The sequence below is a fragment of the Gossypium hirsutum genome, chromosome D01 (genome assembly GCF_007990345.1).
Source record: "Gossypium hirsutum isolate 1008001.06 chromosome D01, Gossypium_hirsutum_v2.1, whole genome shotgun sequence".
Classification (NCBI taxonomy): Eukaryota; Viridiplantae; Streptophyta; class Magnoliopsida; order Malvales; family Malvaceae; genus Gossypium; species Gossypium hirsutum.
In genome coordinates this window covers 4,270,737-4,297,928 of record NC_053437.1, presented here as the reverse complement: position 1 = coordinate 4,297,928, position 27,192 = coordinate 4,270,737, and the positions used below count along the sequence as shown (strand labels likewise).

The window sequence follows — 27,192 nt, the reverse complement described above, 5'->3', positions numbered from 1 at the left end:
CACTTCGAAAATTAAGTTATTCGTCTAATCTAATAAGCACAGTTTATTCAAACAAAACTAAAAGAGAAGTCCACCTCATAAAATTACTATTTCAATGATAACACAATTATTTTTATTTAAAATTTATAAAGATATTTAAATATTAATATAATTATTGATATAAGGTTAAAGTTATGATAATTTATGACGGTTAACTCGGTAGGTGGAGAGACATAATTGATCACAAATTATTGAAATTTAGATTCTCAAGAGAGTTAGAGTGTAAGAGGAGCAAGAATGATAGTTGAGAGTGACTCTAGAGAGAGAGAGATACCAAAATCCTATTTCTTGGCCTCTTTGAGTCTTAAAAGTGGTATATTTTTTCGTTCATTAAACGTTACATGTTGTGATGGTATTAATTTCATACTTCTTAGAGTTCAATCGACTAATTGATATTTTGTATTCCTAGTATGAATTATCATGTTAAGACAATGGATGAATATAATGTAACAGTATTTTGTTTGGGTCAAAAGTGGTCCCCTTCGATGTATGCTTGAGAGTTCATAGGCTCGTATAGGCTTATCACAAAGTGTAGGTATAGATTAATGGAATTTGAGCCAAAAGATCTATGGAGGGTATCTCCTAAATTTCGATCTTGTTGGAAAATTTGTTTCTATTTAAGATCCTAAATAAGAAGCTGTAAGCTCTAACTGTTGGAAGGTTTATAAAAAATGTGAAAATGGTATAATCATATGCAATTCAATGCGAAAAGAAGAAAACATTTCAAAGTTTTTTTATTTATTCAATTTGGGACGGCTAAACGCCGTGCCAACAATCAACCCACAAAAATCCAGCATGGATTAGGTAGGAACTACCCCCCCCCCCGCCCCCCAACCCCCTCCAAAAACTTTGTTTATATTTAATTAACGGAATTCGCTGTTCCAAAACCTGAAGATAAACATGGAATCTGAAGCATCCAATGTTGGAAGTTCTCTGCTGGTGCCTAGTGTTCAAGAGCTCGCTAAACAACCCTTATCCGCCATTCCCTACAGGTATCTCCGCCCTGAACTTGAACAAGATGTGGTTGCCGACAGCGGTGGTCCGGTGTTAGAAATCCCGGTTATTGATATGCAGAAATTGGTCTCTGAAGAATCAATAAATTCCGAACTCGATAAGCTTGATTTTGCTTGTAAAGAATGGGGTTTCTTCCAGGTAAAAATGTAATTTTAAGATTACGTATGGTTTAATTGTAAACTCAACCTTGCCATTGGTCCTTTATATCAGCTTTTTTTTTTTTTTTAGTAAACTTCAGAAATGATCCTTTATGAATAGAAATGTTCAATTTAGTATCTGAACATTAAAAAATGTTGTACTTAGAAGTATGGATCTGTTTGCAAATATGCCACATTTTATTATCACAATTTATTTGTTGAATTCATCTGCAGCTAGTGAACCATGGAGTGAGCTTAACTTTGTTGGAGAAAGTAAATACCCAGATTCGGGACTTCTTCAACCTCCCAAAGGAAGAGAAGAACAAATTTTGGCAGTATCCAGGGCAAGTTGAAGGATTTGGGCAAAGTTTTGTCGTGTCTGAAGATCAAAAGCTTGATTGGGCTGACATCTTTTACATGCTCACTCTTCCACTCCATCTTAGAAAGCCTCACTTGTTCAACAACCTCCCTCTTCCTTTGAGGTAAACCCGGTAAATTTGAACACGATAGTCACGTGATACCAAAACTAACTAAAATGTAACACGATATGAATACACAATCATGAATTATTAAGGTATTAAAATAAATTTTGGCCCTGAACTTATCAATTAGCACCCATACATTACTCTCTTTTTTTTCTCTTCTATTTTGATCTTTAAACGTAGAAAAATGACATGACACAATATCACCTGAAAAAGTAGACCAAATGACGAGGCACTATCTTAAAGTGCTACGTTATCAAACTTTTTACATTTTTTAAGTTTAAGAAACAACATAGACCTAGTTGCCAAATTCGAGTACTAAAATAGACTACAAAAAAGTACAAGTGCGAAAATGAACCTAATTACCAAGTTGAGGGGGCAAAAATTGCATTAACCCTAATTTTTTTTAATGCTTTTGATGTAGAGATACATTGGAGTCTTACTCATCTGAGTTAAACAATCTCTTCAAGGCTATCCTTGCAAAGATGGTAGAAGCTCTTAGTATGAAAACTGAGGAAATGGAGAAGTTTATTGGAGAGGGAAGGCAAGCAATTAGGAACTATTACCCACCTTGTCATTTACCCAAGCAGGTCATCGGCCTCACCCCTCATTCCGATGCTTCCATCATAACTATTTTGCTTCAGCTCAATGAAGTGGAAGGTCTACAAATAAGGAAAGATGGGAAGTGGGTTACTGTTAAACCCCTTCCGAATGCCTTCATCGTAAATGTTGGAGACCTTTTGGAGGTGATAATTATGACGTAGTGTTCGGAAACTTGTTACAAACCAAGTCTAGAATAAGTTCCTTTTCATCTGTGTGTGTATGTGATGCTCATGTGAACTCTTATATGGCAGATTATAACAAACGGAACGTACCGTAGCATCGAACATTGTGCCACCGTGAACTCCGAAAGGGAAAGGCTCTCCTTTGCCACATTCTGTGGCCCAAGGAATGATGGCGAAATAGGCCCTGCGCGAAGCTTGATCTCTGAACAAAGACCTGCAATGTTTAGGAGAGTGAAAGTCAAAGAATACTACAAGGGCCTATTTGCTCGTAAGCTTCAGGGAAAATCGTATCTTGATTTCATGAGAATACAACATGATTAAGAATGAAATCAGTTGATTTTCTAGTAGATATAATGCAACAATTGAAGGAAAGCGATCCTAAATATTATGGATCAAGTCTTTAGAATAAAACTGCATGTATATGTACATATATAAGCATGTATGTATATGCTATCATTGAACCTTATAGAAACCCAAAGCAAGTATACTTGCATAAACTTGCAAATATATAAATCATCTTTTCTTTTTAGTAAAAAAAAAAAAAATCCGTGACTCGGAAATAAGGTAAATGTTTTAGAAGCTGAGATTCAAACTAGAAACCTGTCTGATATCAACTCTTAAAGGTTCGAAACTATCTTCTAAGCAAGAATACACCATGAATTAGATGCAAACTTAAAAGATTTATGGAATTTGCTACCAATGCACAGCTACAATATTTGAGGGAAACTTTCCTGAAAAATTGTGAATCCCAGGGTGAAAATAAATCTGAATGACACTTCTAAAGTATTTTAAATATGTAAATAGACCTACGTGCTCACGGTCAATGCATTTACATTTTATTAGTAGAAGTTGAATTATGATGATATGCACATTTCATACACCACTTTCCAGTGAAGATAATAAAAGCAAATAATAACATAAAGAACTTGCACAAATTGAGATGGTCAAGCGCTACCATTGTAAAACTTCGGGCAACCTTTCTCACTTGAGATATAGCAAACTGAGTAGCATGCCACCATTAAAGCTGAGCTCAAGCCGAAGATAGTACAAAACCATTTCTGGAAACTAGTAGCTTTATGAGTTACCTTAAATCCATTGTCTTCAAAAATGCTCCAAAAGCATTAGATAAAGCAAAAGACATAGATCATCTGTGAGGATCAGCAATCTGCATAGAAACCCAATTCAGAAAAACAAAGGTATTGCTGGAGTTTCCAGGCATGTCCATGAAGTAACGAGGTTTATGACTGACCCTTAACTTCCAGAATTTAATCGCAAACAGCCTGCCAAAAGCATTAATTTTAAATTCAAGCATGAGTTGATCCATGCACAAAGATATCACCATTTCCCTAAGCGTCCTGCTTTAGATGTTAGCCTCAAAGGTTCTTTGGTATTTACATTCTTTTCGGCACTTAACTGCAATGCCAGAGGCCCCTTTCTGTTATCAAGCATTCACACAGTATGTACACTTGAAAAGAATATGGCATTCCATGGTTTAAAACATACATGTGAAGACCACTTCACACAAGATGGTCCGTCTTTCCTCGGAAAATCAAAATATGCCTTGTTCATCCATATAATTCAAAGGATATGGATTTGTAAACAAGACAAAGAAGAGAAACTATATATATATATATATAAAAGAAAAATGATCATGTCTAAAGGCTAGAAATAGGAACTCTTGCAACCACTATAACAACAAACAAGAAAAAATTACCTTGATTTGTTCATATACCGTTAAATTCAAAACTTTGTTTAACATACAAGAATGTGGCAACACAGTTTCTAAGAAATAATCAGTCACTGCTACAAGCAATCAAGATATTCTTACAACTACTTTGTTCTTCTTGCCTGCAGATAAAAGAAGAACTTTGCCATCCACAATGTCTTCAGCCTCTATTCTTTTACTTTCATTATCCACTCTATTGTTGTTCAAGTAGATACCCCCTTGCTTCAAAAGACGACGTGCAGCTGATTTGCTCTCAAACAAACCAGACGAGACAGAAAGATCAACAATCGAAAGATTCAACACTTCGGTGTAAGGCAAGGAGCAAGATGGAACATCCTCAGCAATCCCTTCAATAGTTTCCCAATCCAATTTCGTCTCGGATCCTGGTCTCAAAGCTTCAGTTGCCTTAAGAGCCTCGGTTAAACCATCTTCACCATGAACAAAACGAGTAATTTCCTCAGCAAGCTTCCGCTGAGCTGTATTTGGCACATAGCCAGGTTTTTTCATTGCACTTTCCAACTCATTTATCTCTTCCATATTCAAGAACGTAAGAATTTTGAGGAACCTCACCACATCTGCATCTGGAACAGAGAAGAAATACTGATAAAACTTATATGGAGACAACATAGACGGTGAAAGCCAAATTGCACCGTCTTCCGATTTTCCAAACTTGGTGCCATCACTCTTCAACAAAAGTGGAAATGTCAATCCATAAGCTCCTTCAGCTTGTAAAATCTTCCTTATCAACTCAGTCCCAGCAGTAATATTACCCCACTGATCACTCCCACCGATTTGTACATTCACACCTTCATTCTTAAAAAGGTATAAAAAATCATATCCTTGCAACAACTGATAAGTAAACTCAGTATAGCTCATCCCTTGTTCAGATTCCAGCCTCTTTTTAACACTCTCCTTACTCATCATACTCCCCACCCTTGCATATCGACCGACTTGTTTAAGAAAATCGAGCAACCTAACCTCTTTCCACCAATCATAATTGTTTAAAATCACAAAGTTAGAGTTTTGTTCAGAACCTAAATTTGCATTTTTACTAAGAATCTTATTTACAATCTCCATGATCCCAGCAATGTTTTTTTCCAATGATTCCAAATCAAGTTCAGGTCTTTCTTGGCTTTTCCCAGAAGGGTCACCAATTCTACCAGTAGCTCCACCAATCAAGGCAACAGCTCTGTGACCACATCTTTGGAACCAAGAGAGAACAATGAGCCCCAAAAGGTTACCCAAGTGTAAGCTCTCAGCAGTTGGGTCAAAACCACAATAAACTTTGAGAGGACCAGCAGTTTGGTCTGAACAAACCAACCTGAGATTTTCATTGGTTATGGATTCAAGCAATCCTCTTTCTTCAAGTATTTTGACAACATTTGGGGTGCTACCCATTTGAAATTTCGGTTCAACGGTTGGCTGAGGAGTGTTTAGGCTGCAACTTACGGAAGAAAAGCTCAAACTTTTTATGGGTCTTCTAGAAGCAGGAATAAACTTGGTTGTAGTAAAGGGTAGCAAAAATTTCCCATGGTTGAAGCAAAGGAAAGTCCTTGAAGCCATTAACAGTGTTCTGTTTCCTATTTTAAAAAGAAAAAAAGGGAAAAACAAAAGCTTTTAGCTTTATGTAATTAACAATGCCAATCTTTGAATACGAAACTATCATATTGAAATTGATTTAAAAAGGCAAAATGAAATAAAGAGCAAGACTGACCTTGGTGACTATGGCTGTCCACTGAGTCTCAAAGCAGAGAGAATAACAGAGAAAAATTGTGGGATTAGGAAGAGAAGGATAAGCCGCTGTGTGGGTTTGGATTTTGGAAGAGAATTTGGTTTTAAATGGCCTAAAGCCCAAATTTGAAGGCTTTAAAAGAAATATTTACAAATATTATGAATTTATGAATAATTTTATTTATTTCCTAATTCCCACCAAAAAAATATTTTACTTGTATAACACAAAATTGTGGTGATCATAAATAAAAATAAGATTAGGAAAAAATTATGCTTATGCTTGTATTTATATATTATTTATCATATCTATTATTTTTATAAATGTTTTATTTTTTCATTACCAGTAAAATCTGCATTTATATTAATATTTTTATTTTCATAAGTACAAAAATTTATGAGTGAACTACATCACTAGTCACTCAAATATTAACAAGCTTTATATTATGTGTAAATTTTACAGTTAAATTTATTAAATTTAAGTCAAATTAATAAAATTTACATTGAAAAAACCTTGTTAATTAGATCATATTTCAAAATATTTTACCATTCTTCCAATATTGTGTACATGCAACAAAGCCTACAAAAGAAGTCAATATTGTGTGTGTCTGTTGTTTCTGTAATACAAATTGAAATTTGAAAACAAAATAAAATGATTGAACAATATTTTATAATGCTTTGTCCAACTAGGCAAAAATCTGGGTGTGAATGCAAGTAGTGGTACTGAGTCTCCTCCTAACAACTTGAACCAATTTATTTGATTTTTTATAGAATCCAATGATACAACCTATAATTACAAAAGGGAATAAATTAGAAGACAATGGGAAAGAGCAATCGCCAAAAATGGCATTCATAAGCTCAACCACCCTCCACAAATATTTATCCCCAATCTACCCTCATCTGAGGTGCAAATATCAGTTTTTAAGACAATCCGTATTGAACTGTCCCTACATTCATGTGGGCGGCTACAGCCACCGCAGCAGCACCAACTGCACCAAACTGGGTTTGTGCGTGTAGAAGTTTTGCATCAATCGGTAATCTATCGGTTAATTGGTCAGACTTGGTTTGCGGATGGTAATAGAGGTGGTTGTTAATGTCGACAACCATTCCTGGGGCTGGTTTTGCCACCATAGTAAACTGAGGTTGTATTCCGGATTTCTCTTGATGTTTGGTGGTGGTTCGGTAGAAACAATGGGGGGAGATGTTCTGCGGAGGAAGCACTGCATGTCTGTAAATGATTTTAGAATCGAAACCATCTTTAGTGTTTTTCCCATTCTCGTAAGGTACGACAGATCCAACGATTCTCCCTGGTTTAGCTGTACAAAACAAGAGGTTTAAGAAAAAATCTGGCATCAGCTAAATGGCGTAACAAACGGGCATGCATACCTAACGGTTCAGTAGTTTTTAGTAAAAGCATAAGAGTTGGTACCTGATGGCACCCTAGGTGGTGGCCGTGCAGCAGTCTTTGGATAACCAGCAACAGTATCTGTTTCCCTTCTGGGAGCCTCATCTTTAACTCGTTGGTTCTCACACAAAACCGAAGTTGACTGCGTATTAGTGTTCGAATGAACTGTAGACCTGCAATTGAACAGAACACAAATTAAAAAATTTTCATCTCCAGAGGGGGAGAAAATTCATACATAATAAAGAAATACATTTGTCATGTTTATGCTATGTAATTATGGCTCTATAATACATCAGTATGCATTTTTAGAACACAGATTGTCCAAATTCCGAAACAAGTAATACCTTGGGAGGGACACGTGCTTCCTCTCCAGAGGGAAAACTGGTGCGCTTCTACCACCGTTTTCCTCAAGGTATGCAAACTGCTTTCTGAATTGACCAATGGCACTGCAATTTATAGAACACAAACACAAACACACAATATTATCATGTGGATCAAGGGCGAAAAAATACAAGCCGAGAAGCATTAAAATTTGAAGGCATTCAGACCTTGGATAGAGAAAATTGGGTCCTTCGTTTCCATTTATATAGTCTTTGAGCAGCTGAGGATGATATTCTAGTATCTCCCGGTAAAGCAATTCTCTAATGTCCTCCTTTGTCAACCTTCGCCTCTCAAACTCAAACTCTAATTTCGAGATTGGCTGACAAGAAGGTTCCCTCTCGATTTTAGCCAAGCCTTTGAAGTAAGGATCAGCTAATGCCTGTTACATTAATACAGAAAATGTTTCACTATGATGAACCTAAAAATCACGAAAACTTTCAGACAAGACATAGACATGCACAAGAAAGATCCATTTACGATTGATTGGATTGAATCTGAAGGATGCCATATTTATGGCACAAAAGATAAGGAAAACACACCTCCGCAGCAGTTGGCCGGTCCTTGGGATCAAATGCTAACAGCCTCTGCAATAGCTGCACTGCTAATGGGTCTGCATTTGGGAATTTCTTTGAAAATTGAACAGGATGTTTTTTCGGCATTTCTGACAAGTATTTTCTTGCTTTGTCATTTCGAACCTGCAATTGATGAGACACAAATTTTTCTAATTCACTCTCTAGAAAGGAAAAGGAAAATAGCCCCCAAGGTAACAAGACAGATGCACACACACACCCACACCAAAAAAAGAGAGAGCAAGAAGCCGTACTCCAGATATGGTTTCTGCTGAAGGTGTCCCCAAAAGATCGGTGATCAATTCTAATTGATGAACAACGCTTTTTCCAGGAAACAGGGGCTTCCCTGTCAACACCTCAGCAAAGATGCAGCCGATGCTCCAAGTATCGATAGCAGGTGTATACTGCAGACAGTTACCAACAAAAATCAAACCCTTGAAAACATAAATTTAAAAGTCACACCCCAAGTAAAGCAATCCATAGAAACAGACAAAACCCGACACATTTACCTGAATGACAGATATTTCAACTTCCAGGAGAGTTCAAAGTCCTCCCTGAACAACAATTATTTTATCTAGCATTACTGCTTATTAAGAAGCACTTAAGCATTCTTTATGTAATAAAAATGTTTTGAATTGCCAAGTATGGTATAGCTCAACCAAGATTAGAGTGCCTCGATGAGCAAACCCCAATGTCAAACAATATATTCATAATTGAATTTTAATAAAAACACTGAAACCATACAACTAAAATGGAAGGTTCATAAAAAATAACCAATAAAATACAACATAATGCTCTCGGAAGTGAAAACTAGAAGATGCTACAAGGTTCAACCTTGACTAGTTGACTTCAAGTAGCAGATAGGCAAACAACAAATCTGTGCCAAGCTTTTGGTCCATGATACCACATATCTTGCTTCACCATGTTACTATTTACATTGGAAGAAAAGAACTAAAGGCCGTATAGGACAAATTCCATACCTTAGAAGAAAACGATCCACACAGCTCGGGAGCCCTATACCATCGTGTAGCAACATAGTCCTGTAAGGAACAATAAATAACATATAAACATGCATGTTCACTCTTTAAGTGGAAAAGAAAAAATGAAGGGTAGAAAACTACATACTGTCCAGAAGACTGTAGTCGGGGTGTCACTGAATGCAACTCTTGCTAGCCCAAAGTCACAAATTTTAAGTTTACAATTTGCATTTGCCAGTATATTCTTCGGTTTAAGGTCACGATGGTACACATTAGCTGCAAACCAATTTGTAGCAATCAGTGTAAGTTTGCAATTACATTAAGCTCCCGATCAAAGCTAATTTCTGATCTATTAACACATGTAAGAACGTCCATGCTAGGTAATAAAAACTCAGGCAAAGAGAATTTCCTTCAAGTATGGTAAAAATAAAATGTTGATAATATATGGCTAACAACCCAAAAGCTATTGAAAAATCTATCATGATATCATAAACACATAAGAAGCCCAATGTTTTACCTGTATGCATGTATTTCATCGCACGAAGCATTTGGTAAAGGAAAAACTGGTGGTGTTCACGTGTTAAATCATCATTAGCTTTTATGACTTGGTGAAGATCAGATTCCATGAGCTCAAAAACAACAAATATGTCTTTGAATTCCCTCTTTGATGGTGGCAACATTATTCGCTTAATTTCTACTATATCAGGATGTCTAAGAAGTCTGAGCAGCTTGACTTCTCGTAAAATCCTTATAGCATCAGATGCATGCTCAAATACATCTTGTATTTTCTTTATTGCCACTTTCTCCCCAGTATGCGTGTCAAGTGCTGCACAAACAACTCCATAGCTTCCCTTCCCAATAACTTCAAGAATCCTATACCTGTTTGCATCCTCATATTCAGTGAAAAAGTCCATCTCTTTTAGGTCCTGAAAAAATGAAAAAGAGAAAAAAAAAATCAGAATGGTTGGTCCATAAGTAAATTATATATTCTTCAAGAAAAGGAAAAATAACAACGGGAAAAACAACAGAATCATGCATAGTTGAGTCCTACACGAAGTGCCATAAGTAAATTTTCCACAGGTTCAAAAGAAGAGGACAAAGTAAATTATCCAGAGCAATAAATACAACATAGTTGTATAAACAACAAACAACCACAACATGCACCCATTCAAAACCATACATTTAAGTAGACTTGAAGTTAGAAATCAAATTTGACCCGAAAACATGAGCATGTTACAATTTGGAACTCAGTACTGTAAAATTGAACCAGGTTTAAGATGTCAGAGATGTATGCAAGTCTTTACGTGGATTAACTGGATAAGATAAACCCGAAGGTGCTTGAATGAAGCCAAAAACAGCTTTAATAGCCTTTAAAGATGCAAAACTAAAAAATTTAAATATATACATCCAAAAGTCATTGCTTTGAGGAAACAGAATTAGGTTCTAGATGTTGCACTTAGCTTGGCAATTTCTATTAGTCAAAAATCAAACACAGAATCTATTGAAATCGATTCATTTATTGGAATGCTCTCCATATAACTACAGAGGAAACCAATACCACTTTTGATAAAGAAAGCAATCTAGAAAGAAATCCAAAAATATTAGTAGCCATCTTTATCATGCTATGAAAAAGTGAAAACATACATAAAGGAACCAAAAACAGTAAAAATAGAATAATGTTCATTCTTCAAGAAACATTTTCAACATTTGTTGAAAATAGAATAATTTTCAACATACATAAAGGAATCAAAAACAGTAAAAATAGAATTATCTTCATTCTTCAAGAAACATTTTCAACATTAAGCACTAGCTTGATTGAAGCAACCCAGCGGATTATTGGCCACCAATTATTTTAAAGTTAATTCCATACCAAAAAAGGTAATATTCTTAAGACAAGAAATCAAATAATATGATAACAATAATCATTCAATACAAAACCTGTAAATGGAAATATGTAGGATTGTAATTCACACCACAGGCTACAAATGCCAAACATGTCTAGAAAATTTTTTAAGCTTCAAGTTGATTTTAAAACCTGAAATTTAAGCACAAACCAAGCTTCATTTTTCTTCCTTCATCAATATTGATTTCTTTTATAAACAAGTGTGTGAATTAAGTTTTATATTTCCTCTATTCAGTTCCAAAATTAATCCTCTTCAATCTCAGTGAAAATTAAAGCCAAAACTTAACAATTTCATTTTGGTTAAAAAGAATCTAACCCAAACTTCAAAATCTCAACTTATCACCTCACATGACACCTCTAACCTTTTTTTTTTTTAATGATAAAATTTTAACCAAGGCCCTGCCTTCTCCAAATTATTTGATAAAAAAAAATATTAATTCAAATTTTTAATAAAATCTAAACAGGTTTATTAGCTTGAAATCATAGCACCTAAGCCACATCATTTTTCCTACAAGAAAACATCAATAAAGAACAACCTTGAAAGTTTTATCTTCAAACCATGTTCAAAAAAATCAAAAGGTTAAACCTTTTACACTTTGATACACAAAACCCAGATCCTATAATTCCTAAAAACCTAAACTTAGAAGTTCAAAAAAGAAGTAGTAATAAATTCTAAACAAAAAAGAAGAAGATCATGATGAAGAAGAAGAAGAAACTAACCTTCTTCAACTGATTTGGCTGCATCTTCTCTTCAACCCAAGATAAAGGAAACACCAAAAAGATCTCTGCTTCCTTTTCTAGTTCTCCTTCAGTAAATAAAAAGAGACCGAGAAACAGGAAGAACAGAAATTTTCTCGGCAGCCAAACTCAAGCAGACTAGAAAGAGAAAATCGACCACATTTGCCTCCCACCTGGACCTACTTGTTGTCACCAACCACGCAAGGCTAAACCTTTTGTTTTCCTCTTCAAATGGATGCTTTAGAAGTTCCAGAATTCTGGGTCTTTTAAAAATCTACAAGATCTGGTAGATACAGTAGAAAGAGAACTCAAATGGGTTTCCTTTGGATATCAACGAAAGCGAGATGATGATGATGAGAGAAATATGAAGATCGGCGGTGAATGAAAATTATAAAATTTAAAAATAGAAATTGTGATTTTGGTTGGTTTTTTTTCTTTATTTTATATGGAAAGAAATCGTTATATCCACTGATTTTAATATCAACTATTTTTTACCCCCTTTTTTTTTTTTTTACGGGTTTGCTACTTTGTTTCACAAAGCAACTTGCCAAGCTGGTTTTTCCCTTTTCTGATAATTTATTTCCCTTTTTTAAAATTCTAGAATTTAACATTTTAAAATTAAAAAATATATTTTTGAAAAAGGAAAACTTTATCTTATAAAATAAAAAAACCAATAATTCATAAATATTCTAACTCTTTCATAATCTTATTATCAAAAAAGATTTTTTTGTGATAAAAAATTAGTTAAATTTTGAATATTTTAATATTAATTAGTTTATTCTAAACCTAATTTTCATCAGTAATTTTGTTTTTTTATCAACTAAAAACATAATTTTTAACAAAAGATAAAGTTGAAATTTAAAACAAAAAAAATCTTTGTTATGTTATGCAGAATATGATTGAAACAAAGTTAAATTGGTTATGTTTATTAGTTAAATTAATTGATTGTCGAAATAAATATTAAATTAACGAAAATTAGTTTTTTTAACAATTTTTTAAAGAAAATGTAAAAATATGAAATTTAAAATATAATAAAACGTTTAAAACATATGTCTGAATCTACAAACTGGAAACGTGTGTAAAATTTTAGCGGGTAACAATTCATATTTTAATCGTTGACTGGTAAAAGGTCAAATTAATACAACTATAGAAGTCAAATAGTTACTGCTTAATTTTAGAGCTATAAAGGTTAATTAATTGAGTGATCTGTTTCGTAACCCTTTCTTAGAAAGTGCAACTTAAAGTTTCAGTTTTTTAAATATATGGTTAAAATTGTTCGGATTATACATACAAATAATTAACATAGTTACTATTGATATCTTTCTAAGAACTAACCTAAGTAATTTTCATCACTATTGGTTAGATTTTTGGCGTATTTATTAGAATAGGTCGATTTTTGAGAGAAAATATGAAATCATGTTTAGTTAGATGCGTTGTATTGATCATGTAAGAAAAGGCTCTTAATAGGACGCGTTTTTAATTGCCTAATCAGAAATATCGATACCCTTAAAAAAAAGTAGCAAAAAACGTTGATGAAACTAAAAGCTGAATTCAAAAACCCACCACCGTCGTTGCCATTTCTGCTGACCCTTATATCATACTAGACTCCCCCATCATCAAAGCTTACCAATTACAACACCATATTATCAAGGAGGAGGCGGAGGAGAAGGGTATCGATACATGGTGAAAAGTATGAATACTTTCTTTAGGATATCGATATTTTTGGCTAGGCACTAAAAAACGCATTTTGCTGTGCTCGTTTTCTTGCACAATCAAATGAAAACATGTCCAATTTTACCTTCTCTCTTTAAAGTTATCCCATTTCGATAAATATCATAGAAATCAAACTATTCTCTTTAATTTTTTTTAAATGGACGTTTTTGACCGATTTAACCTATTCATTGTATATAGAAAATAAAATAAAAAATTCATCACTATTTTTTTTTCTAAATGAGCTTAATTCATTATAAAATTTGTACAAGAAAGAGGTAGGTGGCAGGCTTTTAGTTAATCAAACTCAATTTGAATTACAACAAACAAAAATATATGATATAAATCGTCAAACAAACTTAGATTTGTTCTTTCTGTCCTTTTTTTTTCCGCAATAATATAATACTAAAATCTAAATACAATTCTAACTTATCACTCTTGATTATCAAAAATTTAGTTGTTGCTCATCTTTAAATAGATATTCAAATTTCAAAAATATTATAATATATTTTCGTAGGAAAGAATCCACTTATACTGTATAAAAAATAAAGTAAATTTACATATGTTCGTAATTATTTATATGATTAATATTTTAACAATTCAACTGTTGAATTTATCAATATAATTGTACTTGTCATGCATATAAATTTTTAAACCAATCTGATATCTCTATCATATTGATTTAAAATACTCTCTCTCTATATATATTAATATATATTTAATGGTTGAATTTTTTTTACGTAAAACAAATAGTTAGTTAGAAGTTTTAAATTTACATCAAATTTGGCATTCATGATCTACATGAATATACCATGAAATATAACGGTTGGGTCATTAAAATATTAATCATATAAATAGTTACAAAAGTGTGTAAAACTACTTTAATTTTTACACCCTATTTTCATTGGTCAAAATATGAAAAATAAAACTTAATAAATTTACATAAAAAGTTAAATTATGTTATCTGCCTCTGTGATAAATTTTTATTTTTAATCATTATACTTAAGAAAAGTTAAAAAATTAAACTTTGTAATTATTTTTTCATTTAAAAAAAATTAGTTCAATGGATAACATTGTTGATTAAAAAGTTTTAACATGTCATAACCTAATTAGCCTGTCATGTAGACAAAATTTGACAAAAAAAAAACTAATCATTTTAATAATTGAATTTAAATTTTAAAAAATAAAAAAAATTATTTATTTTAAGTAGTGTGACTAAATCTTGAATTTTTTAATCAAAATATACAAAACCGACAGTATATATTTTTATGGCCAACGGACAGTATGCTTAAACCAAAACAAAACAAAATAAAATAATTAAAACATTAGAAGGAACAGGTGAGATTTAGGCCACTAATTAAAGAACAATAAATATGGATGGAATGTCATGATCCTTAACGGTAGGATTGTATCTTTCAAAGTGTTTCATGGTCAACCGCCTTCTACCAATCAAATTCATTATAGCTTTAGGAAACTCCATGGAGGTTCAAGAACATCCTTCAATCTTGTTATTATACATATTAGATTATGGCAGATGACGAGTGTGGGAAAATTATGTCAATAATATATAAATGTGGTACAAGTTTCTAATATATTTCGTGCTGCAAATAGTGGATGGGAGTCAGAATAAATTTTGGAGATTGAAATTAAATTTTATATTTTTATAATATTAAAAATATAATTTTATCATTTTAATAGTTTATTTCTTTATAATTTTTAAATAGTTAGATTAAATTTTTATCATTTTTGAGAGGTCAAAATAAAATTTTACCATTATTAATATAAAATTTTATAAATTATAAAAGACTTAAATTAAAATTTTACCGGGAGTGATGGTCTATTAGTGACCAGCCACAATGAGAGCAAATGATTCGAACAAGTTAAAAGGGATCAAAAAGAAAACAACCGATAATAACATGTACCTAGGGTGCAATTTTTTTTTTGTTTTACGTATGATAATGATCTGCGAGTTCTCTTTAATTATTTTTATATTCTATTTTTTTTAATATTCAAATCTCGAACTTATAAAATTGAAAACTGTTTGGTTTCGAGAAATATTGGTTATTTTTGAGGGATTTACCAAAAAAAGCCAATTTTTTTATAAAATTACCGAAATAGGCCGATTTTTTAATTATTTACCGGACTGGGCCATTTTCCCCAAAATCGAGTCACGTCGGAGCGATGTCAGGGGACGGGCAGAAGGTCGCGTCCACGTCAACGCGATGTCAGGGTACACGCAGGAAATCGCGTCCACATCAGCGCAATTTGCTGACGTAGAAGAAAATCGCTCCCTCTAGGACGCGATTTGCTGACGTGGCATGAACAGTGTGTTTTTAGCTTGGAAAACTTTGAAAGGCTATAACTTTTGGCTCGGTTGTCCGATTGAGACAAATTTTTTTTTGATTTCAAATAACTTTTCGAGATCTACGCGCTGGAAAACTTCTTAGAGATGAATAGGGACTAATTTGTAAAGTATAATTTGTTAGTTACGAGTATAGGGACTAAAGTGTAATTATTTCAAAATTAACACGAAATTTTTGTATTTAAGAATATTTGAATTTTATGGAAGGATGAAATTGAATTTGAATTGAAAAACGAAGCTTAGATTTGAAAATATGACTATTTAGGTTTTAGGGACTAAATTGAATAAAATGGAAAATTTTAGGTAACTTCTCAAAAGTGGAATGAGCTGACTTATACCTATAACAGGATGATATAAGACAATTCTGTAAAAAAAGATCCGGTGTTTACTTCAAATAAATGAGGAAAATAACGATTTGAATGTTTCAAAATTCAATTTTAAATCGAAAAAATCAAAATTTAGGGGCAAAAAAGGATCTTTTTCGACTAAAACTTCGCCAAATTTGGCGGTTTGCCAGCGCGTAGATCTCGAAAATTTATTCGAAATAAAAAAATTCGTCTCAATCGGACAACCGAGCCAAAAGTTATGGCCTCAAAGTTTTCCAAGCTAAAAACACACTGTTCATGCCACGTCAGCAAATCGCGTCCTAGAGGGAGCGATTTCCTTCCATGTCAGCAAATCGCGTTGACGTGGACGCGATTTCCTGCGCGTACCCTGACATCGCGCTGACGTGGACGCGATTTCGCGAAAAATGGCCCATTCCGGTAAATAATTAAAAAACCGGTCCATTTCGGTAAATTTTAAAAAAAAACCGGCCTTTTTTGGTTATTTGCCCGTTATTTTTGTTGAGAAATTAAAAAAACAATAAAGAAAATATGTCTTGTCGAAAATTTTAAAATAAAAAACAAACAACAGTTGTTTTCATGCTTTGCAAAAATTAGAAAAGTTGAAAAATATCTAGATCATGCTTTAAATTCATATAAATTATTTTATTTTACTTTTTATGTTTCTATTATAAAAAAAATAAATATTAAAAGTGTTTTTATATTTTCAATATTTGTTAACTAATGTAGATTGAGTCTTAATTTGATTAGTATCGAGATCATTATATATATTAATTGTATCCGAAAGTACCATTCTAAAAATATATATTAAAATAGGTTCCAACTTTTGCAAATTTATATATTAACCCACTTGTTTATTTTTTTCCCCTTTTTAGTTTCATCATGAATTTCTTTTCTTAAAAAGAAGTGGGATTATTATTGTTATTATTTTCTTTTCATACATTATTAAAAAATGGTTGATGAAAGGTCACATATCATATCAAACAATATATGCATTAACATTGGAAACTTTCCATAAAACTGAGGAACCAAAATTGTCTTGTCCCCACCATATTGTGCTGTCTTTTTCCATCGATAAGTTGATCCAAATATTGAATTGCTAAAAATCAAACCATATAAATTCTATTAAATGATCGAGATACGATCATATATATGAGATATAAAAAATTTTAAAATTATATAATATAGTATAAATATATAAATAATATTATCAAGGAGAAGAGAAGGGTAATAAGGTAAATTAATTATATAATCTCTTCAAATTGCACATTAACTCCCTAAAATTTTATTATTGTTGTTTTTTAACCCCTTAAAATATCTATGTCGTGCAAATAATAAATTGTTAAGAAATGTAGGGTAACCAGTCCAAGAGCTTGTCTCATCCCCTCCAATTATACCCACACATAGAAAGCTTTTTATGCTCCACACAATCAAACAAACAAACAAATAATTGTTGATTTTATATGGTTTTGTTTTTTTTCCATAAAAGAATTAATATTTTTTTTTCTTTCTGAAGTAATGGAAATAAAAGCTAAGTAAAGCATTAAAAGGGTCTCAGCTGTCCAAGTCATTCAACATCTTTAAGGCAAAGCATTCCTTTTCCCATCATGCAAAAGGGAGGAAAAAGATGCTGCGGAGGGATTTTGAAAATTTGAAATATATATATTGTGCATGTATAATTTTTTATAAAATTGTACATAGTTCTTCCCAACCCATAAATAAGAGTATAATGCGTTTCAGTGTATTCGAACTCACGTTCTCATGCATTGACAACAATGTACATGCCAATCGAGTTAAAACTCAATCGAATATGAAATACATATGAATTACCATGCAGATTGTCATGTTTAAAAATTTAATATTTTAGTCGGTATTTTCATTAAAAAGACATCAATTCAACTTCTTTTAGCTTAAAAGAGGAATAAAGACCAAATTGACATAAAATATAAATGTTAGGCTAAATATATCAATAAACATTTATTTTTTTGTATTATATTTAAAATAAATAAATATGAATATGCTTTATTGGAATAAATTTTACAGATTCGAATCAAAATTAACGGATATATATTGAACTATACTGTACATATAGTTGCTTTGATGTGACTTTCAAATGGGGTGCCCCATTTGTGAGGTACAATCATCATGTATATTATTATTGGTAGTGGAAAATTATTTATGGATGCAATGGACCACTTTGGAAATTTTGTTGATAGGAAGGGCATTTAAAGCTTCTAAACTTCTCTACTTTAGCTTGATATTTTTATTCTTCACTTTCCAAATATTTAATACACTCTCTCCTTTGGATGCCTTTTTGCTTCAAAGCATATTCTTTTTTATTTTGTAATTAGTGAAAAAAAATAGCATGGATGATAAAAGGTAGGTAGACCCTTTTTCCTTTTTCAAATGAACTTTCTTTGTGTAAAATGATTGAATAAAATGTTAATTTTGGAAATTAAAATTCACAGGATAATAGGTAAAAAGATTATCTAAAGAAACATTAATTTACTTTTCTTTTTACTTGATCATAAATGGTATATGGATGAAATTTTTGGTATATTATATTCAATTAAAACATATTTATTTAACCAACAAGTGGCCGGGCGTAATGATAAGGCACATTGCATTTTCAATGGGAGGACCCAAGTTCAAACATTAGAGACGACATTGTTGGGAGGGACAACTAAAAACCCCGAACATGAACCGTAAATCTGACATGAAAAATATAAAAAAAATATTTATTTAAATAGGGAATGATAATTTCTTAAAATTATTTTAAAATTTACTCAACAAAGCAAGTTAATCTAAGATTTCTTTTTTAATTTACATTTTTTTCAATAGGCAATCAAATTTTTTATTGTTTTTTAAAAAAACAAAAATGGAAATTGAACCACTTAAATTACTATATTTTATTAATTAAAATCAAAAGTTTTAATAAATAGAAAAAAAGTTATATTAGGTCCCAATTGGGAAATTACCATAAACTTATTCGTTTAATAAAATAAATGTAAAATAGGGATTTGAATCTAAAATATTGTAATATTTAATATTTTAAGTTTACTATTTTAATTAAAATTTTATTTTTTTATAAATGTTTTCTATTTTGTGGATGTGTCGTAATTTAATAATAGTTTAAGGACTATTTTAGTGTATTAGCCGAAAATAAATGAAAATGACAAATATATTAAAAAGTAACATAGATTTTCATGTTGGTCCTTCAAAGTATTCAATAAGTTTCAAGACAAATGAAATGTTCTGGTATGGGTTGAACAAAGAAGAAACTTCCTTTCAATCTCTAGCCTCTTAAAATAGCCAATCATTTTTGCCCTCATCAAGAGGATTATCAATTTGGTATCTCCTCGTTCAATTCCTTTTTTTATTCCTTCAACAAAGTTCACAAGCACAACCATACAACTTGTTGCTCAATCTCACCAATCACCCCTCCATTTTCACCAACTTTACTTATTTATGGAAAGTTTATGATAAAAGAAGAAACACAAATGTTATTAGATTAAAGGTGATTTTTATTATTATGTAAAAATAGATATTTATAAATAAATAAATATATATAAAGGCATGATTGAAATTCCATTACTTATATATATATATATATATATATAACAACAACACTCTTAATATTCGTTAATTTATAAAAATAATAGAGCTTTTAACTTTTCAAAAATTTGGTTTAAGGTTTAAGTATTTGATATTGCTATCAAAGTATTTTTGAGAAGTAAAATGTTCATTTTATAAATAATATTGTATGGTAAAAAATGTGTATTTGAATAATATTCAAATTCGTTAGTATTATGATATTTCAATAAGAATATAAAAATAATTTATTGTAACTCATTATTACTATTTTTTATATATGACATATAAGTTTTGAATATTATTTAAGTAATTAATTTTAATTATTTGTAAAATTTAAATTGAATATATAACTTATATTTTAAATATTTAAATATATAATGTTATATATTTTAAATTTTATCAAGGCTAACAAAATATTTTAACCTTTAATTTTTATTCAATTGGATTACATATATTGTATGAAACTGTGATTCCATGTTTTTCCTACCCTTTTTCAACAGGAGAATGACAAATCAGATTTTTTCTCTTGATTTTCACCTATTTCCTCCTAAAAATATTCAAATCCGACTAAAATTCTAAAAATCAGGTGGAAAAATCTGATTTATTGTTCTTATATTGGAAAGGGATGGGGATGACGTGAAATCACAGTTTCATACAATTCATTCTCTCTATAACCATATACAAAATTTATACCCAAGTCATTATGAAGCCAGAAATGGTATTCAATTAGGTAAATTATACAAATGACCATTCAACTTTTATAAATTTTTATTTTAGGTACTCAAAATGTTTTCTTATTATTTTAGGCACTCCTGTTACTATTTATTTTCATTTTAGTCACTCTTGATATTTCTGTTAACAGAATTCTTGATATTTCCTGTTACTATTTGTTAACCTATTAATTTAGTATTTATTATAGCTAACCTAATGCCAATAGGGAAAAATAGATTTATATTTTATTTTTAAATAAAATAGTGTTCAATAATATTTATTTTAAAATTAAATTAAATTATAATTAATTAAAATTTGTTTGGTGAATTACAAGAAAAAGACAAAACCTAACAACAATACGACTAGCACAACTCGAGCCAAAACCATATTTGGGATAGTGAACATCCTGACCATGCCACCACACAAAATTTATTGAAAAAACTTTAGATCCTAGGGGTTAATTCTAGATTATTATATATGAATGAAGCGATTGCTATTTGAAATCGAAGGGGATATGAACAATGTGAATGCAATTGGTAGGGACAAAATAAGGTGTACATTCTTTGGGAATTATTGAAGAATCCAAAGGATGCCAATGAAACATCGTCATGAAGAAAAGCCTTGATTGACCCTACCAAATAAACCCACCAATTGAAATTAACTAAACCAGACAACAATGTCTGCTCCAACTTCTGTGCTGTAGGAAACATCGTTATGAAGAAAAGCCAACGATTGTATGGCTATAGATAAGAGTGTTTCAATTATCGGCATTAAACTATGATAACCTCTATTATTGTAAGAACCTTTTGAAGAGCAACATCGGCTACTTCAAGGTTATAGCATACTTATAATGTTAATAAAAAAGAAATTTATGTAAATATATATATTTATTAAAATTTTATATGAAAACCAAATAAAATTTTAGTTGAAATTGATCGATATTCCTCCAACTTTTAACTCCCGAAAAATCAACTTCAGAGATATATGAATTTTGTTCATGTTTTATGAAAATCTGGTTAAATATGCAAGTATGAATCTTGAATTGCAGCAATTATGTTTTTGTTATCACAATTTATATTTTCATACTTATTTATTCATGATTAATTTTTGAGTACATTATTGAATTGTGTTTTTGGTATATAGAATATATTTTGAGAAAAATGCTATTGAATTATGTTTTAATATATTGAATAATTTTTTGTACATGTTTAAGACACATTACGAGTTATCTAATTTGTCTGTATTTTTTAAATTGCTCTTGATATGTTATGTTTTGGGTTAAATATTGGCCATGTCAACATGTTTTTTGCTATTAGAAACCAATTTCAACCGCGACACTAATTTAAAATAATAATTTTTGTTTCGACCCATGTGGCTGGAGTAGTTGTGGTTATCAATTTTTATCATCGTAGTAAAGGTGGCCATAACTTGTAGAAAGATATGAATTACCTATATATATATTTATGATATGAAAATTTTATTTTGTTGTACGATGAGATTACCCAAAATTTAGAGATTTGAAGAAGTTTTATTTTTATTTTTACTTTCGATAGTATTAGATTTCTTTTTATATGTTCTTTTTTGTTGAATAATTTTATGGGGAATTGAATTCACTCCATGATATATTGAGCAAAAGGAATCAAACACACCAATGTCCACTTAGTTTATTTTAATTTTTAATCACATCAATATGTATATATTCCATACATTTATTCTAATAAAATGAAGTAGAATCATATGACTTTTGCACAATGTAAAAGAATTGAATCTATAAATAACATTTAGTAATTAAATTCAATAATGACAGCGGTGGCATTTAGAAAGTAAGTCGTAAGTAGTGCAAACCCTTTTGCCATCCTGAATTTTCCTCTTCCTCCGACCACTGCAACCTCACGCCCTGGCTCTATTATCGTATTCCTTGAAAATATGCTTATAGAGCTGCCGTTGAACTTACCCACAGTAAATCCGAAATCCGAGTACATCACACCGGTTGTTGTATTTCCAGCAAGCAAGAGTCCAAGTCCCTGAGCATTTCCGATCACCTCAGAGTTATCCTCAGGACCTATCTTGAGAATATCATCAACGGCAGCTAGGGTGGCAAATGGCACCGATGAATTATTGGTAATGTTAGCTTGGGCTATGTTCACTGCTGTTGGGTTTTGACCGTTCAGAGTTTCGTGCAAATAGAAGTGAAGATTGGTGACCTTGACCGGCTCGGGATCATAGGGTAGGATCTCCGAGTAGTACTGGCTCTGCACTGCTATTTGGGAGAGGTAGATGATTAGAATCCAAGTCAACACCAATGTTCCTTTCATTGTCGAAATGTAGATGAAATTAAGCTACTAGAATGGTTACTTCGTTTATACTGTTTGCAACACCAATTTCTGGTAATAAGTCGATTAAGTCCGTTGACTAAAATTTATTTTATATATTACACCTAATTCATGTGTTGGCTTTACAAATTATTTTATCTTCTGCAAACAAAAGTGTCTTTTTCTTTTTAATAAATTAACAGCGTTTGTTAGAAACAAAAACAAATAAAGAAGAAGAAAGAAGCAACTAAAGTTCAGCAGATCAAGAGAAGGGAGATTTACAATCCAAAACCACATCATTACCATACAGAACAGAGCTCATATCCTAAACTCACTTAATTGTTTGCATTTAATTTTAAAGAATTCTAAAATTAACCATTTGGATTGGATCGGACTAATCCGGAGAATAGTATTGAATCAGGTATGCTAAAAATTAGTATAAATCAATTGAATCGGATGTTTTAAAAAATATTTTTTTAAAATTTTAAAATTTTTTAATTAAAACGATTGAATAGAGTTTGATGAATTCAACTATATTCTAAAAATATTACAAGTATATATAATTTCTTGCTAAACGATATATCAACCATAATTATATATATTATATAAATTAAGAACACAGTTAACGTTTTGTTGTTTATATGGCAATTTTCCCCCTAACAATCCAAAACAAAAACTATCGATTAAACTACGGGTGGAGCTACAAAATATATATGATTCAAATGTTTCCATTTTCCTTATTAAGAAAAGTTTTCCTCTCTTCCTTTCATTGCAGTCTTCCTTTCTTTTGCTGCTTTAGATAAAATCGAGTGATTAATTTATTTATTTAGGTTTTAAAATTTATTATTTAATTTTAAAAAAAAAGTAATTTCCTTTATATATTATTTAGAATTTTTTAAAATTTTTAAAATTTTTTACAAATATAAAATTTAGATTGTTTATTTTGAATTTTATTTTTGTAATTTTTATTGAGAGAAATCAATTTGTTCATTTTCAAAATTAATAGCGATTAAAGGGGTATTTACACCAATTTGTTATTCGAATTATTCAAATTGTAAAATTCAATTTAATTCGAACTTGAAACTCAAATTATTCATTCGAGTTGATTAGAAAAATTGAATAACTTAATTCCATTAACTTGAAAATTATATTTTTTTTATCTTTTTAAATTAAATCGAATTTTGTTATGAATCTTCATGGAATTCATTACTGTTTCAATATCGATTAAAGTTCATGGGAAAAATAAACTAGATGCTCGTACTCATTTAGTTTGCTCATGCACTTGTACCGATACAAGCCGACTTACAATAGTAAATAGTGGCGAACGGAGCCGGCAATAGCCTTAACTCAAAAATGGTACAATTATTTAAATGCACCAAAATTGGCTTTTAACCCTTCAAATATGTTTAAATTTACTTATAATCTCTCAAACATTTTCGTACTTTGCTGCTCAAAATAAACGGAGGATATTATAGCAGCAATGGGTCAAAAATGGATTGAAGGTTAAATTGATTTGATAGGGTTAGAATAGTCCCTCCAATTTAAAACAACTAAAAAAATTAAAACAATATTTCAATGTTATATTGTAACCTGTAGTATAATGACAGACGGTTTTTCAATTAACAAAGGAATATGATTATAGTAAAGGGCCATGGTAGCTGCTATTGGCCTCAACGAGAGATGTGTCATGTAACATTCATTAGGTATAATGATTTTTTGGCCACCAAGCTTATTAAAAAAATATTTTAACTTTTCATTTAATTTTTCATCTCTTAAACTTGTATTTTTTGGGTGATTTGATAAAAACACAAATTTAAAGGCTAAAAAAGAAAAAAAATGCTAAAATGACTTTTTTGTAAAGTTAGAAGTTGATATAAACAATTATGAAATTGAATAAGATACTCAAATTTTGAAGTGAACAGCTGCATATAAAATGCTAAAGAATACAACATCCATGCGACCTTGATTCAACTGCTGGAAAACATATTCAAACAGGATTTCAGTGTCTATTAATAGCAATACTATAAGCTAATTAATGGCTGCATGATAAAAAGTCTAATTATGTTCAGTTTCAAGATTTTCATGATCATCTTTGCAAAAGTGAATGTTTGCACAAAATTAAATCAAGTTCAAGCTTCTTCTTTAGATACAATACATATTGCATGTATAAAGTGAAATCAATTAGAATAAATTTTAATTACCATGAGTTCCATAGGTCTCTGGGTTAATTCTCTGATGCCTCCGATGGAAAGGCCACAAATTACTAGCCAGTTGCCTAAGCCTCCAACCTCTTCTGCTGGAAGAAACCTCGGGTTCGGAGAAACAGTCATTGCTAGATTGTTCATCGGTGCTGCTAACAGGCAACTCATGGCGGCAAACGGGGCAAGTATTGTGAAGCCTTAACCAAGGCACAATACAATCGCTGTGGTATATATGGTTACAAGGCAACTCTCTTGCCTCTTCACCAACCTTGAATTTTTCCTTACAGACTGGACATTGCGAATCACTGCGTAGATGCGACTCCGTGATCTTTACGGTTGGAATTGCATCGATTGTTGACTCCGAAGCTGGGGGTACTCCTGGCCTGTCATTTTGTGTTAGTTGGTCTATCAACTCATTCAGTCCTGGTCCGGAAAAGAAGTTCCTTGGATCCAGAGCAGGGCGTCCAGGGATTTCATGTGGAAAAGTTGGTCCAGCTTGGCCTAGGCCAAAAGGACCCTGCGGTGGAACAATAATCCAAGTCCTAGGATGACCTAGAGATTCAGGTCCTTGGTCTCTATCATCAGTTCCATCTAAACTCCGGCTCCTGTGCCTACGAAGACGCTCTAGAGGCCGATTTTCACCTCCGCATTCTAGTAAGTTGTTCCGACGTCTCAACCAAGGCCTGCCCCGAGGTTCTTGGTTATCAGAATTGTTAGTTATTTGCTTAAGGAACGTTAGTTTGATTTCTTGTTTATTTGAAATCCAAGAAATTTGTTTCACAGTTAGAGCATATCCTATTTTGAAGGGAATTGTTAGTATTCTGATTCTCAGAATTGATATTTTTGGAAACAACCTACGTTGTAACTCAGCTATTTAAAGGGCTGAATACTGAATAACTTAAAATACATATACAAATAAAAACTATTCTCTGCAGTTTCTTCTCTGTTAAAGCTTTAAACTCTTTCTTGTATTGCTGCAACTGCATTTTTATTTTTTTTATTCCATTTTCTTCATTTGAATCTTACAATTGGTGTCCGAGCTATTTTGTTAAGGGATCTGTGTGTGAAATGGAGACCGAAACCAGCTTTTCTCAAATTTCTCCTCCTGTTTTTGATGGTCAGAATTATCATCTGTGGGCAGTAAAGATGGAGACTTACCTTGAGGCTTTGGATCTTTGGGAGGCCGTGGAAGAGGATTACGAAATACCTCCGCTGCCGAACAATCCTACCATGGTCCAAATCAAAACTCATAAGGAAAAGAATACCCGAAAAGCTAAGGCAAAATCAACTCTGTTTGCTGCTATTTCAACAAACGTTTTCACAAAAGTTCTCACTCTCCGATCAGCAAAAGAAGTGTGGGACTATCTCAAAGAAGAATATGAAGGAAATGACCGGATACGAGGAATGCAGGTGCTAAATTTAATACGGGAGTGTGAATTGCAAAGGATGAAAGAGTCAGAAACAATCAAAGAGTACTAAGACAGATTGTATGAAATTGCCAACAAGGTAAGATTACTTGGCACTAAATTTCCAGATTCTAGAATTGTTGAAAAAATTCTTGTAACAGTGCCTGAAAGATATGAAGCTTCAATAACCACCTTGGAAAATACAAAAGATATGTCTAAACTCAGTTTGGCAGAATTGATGAATTCTTTGCAAGCTCAAGAACAGCGAAGACTCATGAGGTAAGAACAAATAGTAGAAGGAGCTTTGCTAGCTAGGCACCAGGAAGGAGGAAAGCACAAGAAGAATACTGAGAGAAAAACACAAGTAACATCTGCAGCAAATTCTTCGAACACTCACACTCGAGGTAAGGGTAGAAAATCAAAGAAAGACTATCCGCCTTGTCAGCACTGCGAAAAGAAAGGCCATCCACCGTTCAGATGTTGGTGGAGACCAGATGCTAAATGTACCAAATGCAGTCAACTTGGACATGAAGCCGTGGTTTGCAGAAGCAATAAGTTGAAGCTTGAAGAAGTTCATGTGGCTGATCAAGACGAGAAAGATCAGATATTTGTCGCAGCTTGTTTTTCAACTAAAAGTTCTTCAGAAAGCTGGTTGATTGACAGTGGTT

General features: G+C 31.8%; 5 protein-coding genes across 5 annotated transcripts; 1 reads left to right on the top strand and 4 right to left on the bottom strand.

Moving 5' to 3' along the window:
* Window positions 1–602: 602 nt before the first annotated feature.
* Window positions 603–2,929, top strand: LOC107928116 (protein SRG1). Its single transcript, XM_016859292.2, has 4 exons — window positions 603–1,191; window positions 1,425–1,672; window positions 2,097–2,418; window positions 2,527–2,929. Exons 1-4 carry the CDS (start codon window positions 940–942, stop codon window positions 2,776–2,778), a joined length of 1,074 nt encoding a protein of 357 aa, XP_016714781.1. The 5' UTR covers window positions 603–939; the 3' UTR covers window positions 2,779–2,929.
* Window positions 2,930–4,159: 1,230 nt separating this feature from the next.
* On the bottom strand, window positions 4,160–6,036 carry LOC107928115 (tyrosine--tRNA ligase, chloroplastic/mitochondrial). Its single transcript, XM_016859290.2, has 2 exons — window positions 5,898–6,036; window positions 4,160–5,763 (listed from the first exon to the last, which is right to left on the bottom strand). The coding sequence occupies exon 2, from the start codon at window positions 5,744–5,746 to the stop codon at window positions 4,271–4,273; it is 1,476 nt and encodes a 491-aa protein (XP_016714779.1). The 5' UTR covers window positions 5,747–5,763; window positions 5,898–6,036; the 3' UTR covers window positions 4,160–4,270.
* Window positions 6,037–6,832: 796 nt separating this feature from the next.
* LOC107928111 (mitogen-activated protein kinase 19-like) lies at window positions 6,833–11,890 on the bottom strand. The gene is given in 10 exon segments (NM_001327282.1): window positions 6,833–7,227; window positions 7,341–7,489; window positions 7,661–7,762; window positions 7,865–8,076; window positions 8,237–8,392; window positions 8,521–8,670; window positions 9,247–9,306; window positions 9,392–9,519; window positions 9,761–10,169; window positions 11,867–11,890. Coding segments are annotated over 10 exon segments (1,785 nt in total).
* Window positions 11,891–22,257: 10,367 nt separating this feature from the next.
* On the bottom strand, window positions 22,258–23,014 carry LOC107928074 (dirigent protein 4). The gene has a single exon (XM_016859225.2). It carries the CDS (start codon window positions 22,918–22,920, stop codon window positions 22,387–22,389), a length of 534 nt encoding a protein of 177 aa, XP_016714714.1. The 5' UTR covers window positions 22,921–23,014; the 3' UTR covers window positions 22,258–22,386.
* A 1,823-nt stretch (window positions 23,015–24,837) lies between these two features.
* On the bottom strand, window positions 24,838–26,104 carry LOC107928075 (E3 ubiquitin-protein ligase RING1-like). Its single transcript, XM_016859226.2, has 2 exons — window positions 26,017–26,104; window positions 24,838–25,913 (listed from the first exon to the last, which is right to left on the bottom strand). Exons 1-2 carry the CDS (start codon window positions 26,102–26,104, stop codon window positions 25,111–25,113), a joined length of 891 nt encoding a protein of 296 aa, XP_016714715.1. The 3' UTR covers window positions 24,838–25,110.
* Window positions 26,105–27,192: the final 1,088 nt, after the last annotated feature.

Coding starts and splice junctions, on each gene's coding strand:
- LOC107928116 (XM_016859292.2), top strand. CDS start 940: ATGGAATCTGAAGCATCCAATGTTGGAAGTTCTCTGCTGGTGCCTAGT. Junction 1,673..2,096: donor AACCTCCCTCTTCCTTTGAG/GTAAACCCGGTA, acceptor CTTTTGATGTAG/AGATACATTGGAGTCTTACT. Junction 2,419..2,526: donor ATGTTGGAGACCTTTTGGAG/GTGATAATTATG, acceptor CTTATATGGCAG/ATTATAACAAACGGAACGTA.
- LOC107928115 (XM_016859290.2), bottom strand. CDS start 5,746: ATGGCTTCAAGGACTTTCCTTTGCTTCAACCATGGGAAATTTTTGCTA.
- LOC107928074 (XM_016859225.2), bottom strand. CDS start 22,920: ATGAAAGGAACATTGGTGTTGACTTGGATTCTAATCATCTACCTCTCC.
- LOC107928075 (XM_016859226.2), bottom strand. CDS start 26,104: ATGCAGTTGCAGCAATACAAGAAAGAGTTTAAAGCTTTAACAGAGAAG. Junction 25,914..26,016: donor TATTTGTATATGTATTTTAA/GTTATTCAGTAT, acceptor CCTTCAAAATAG/GATATGCTCTAACTGTGAAA.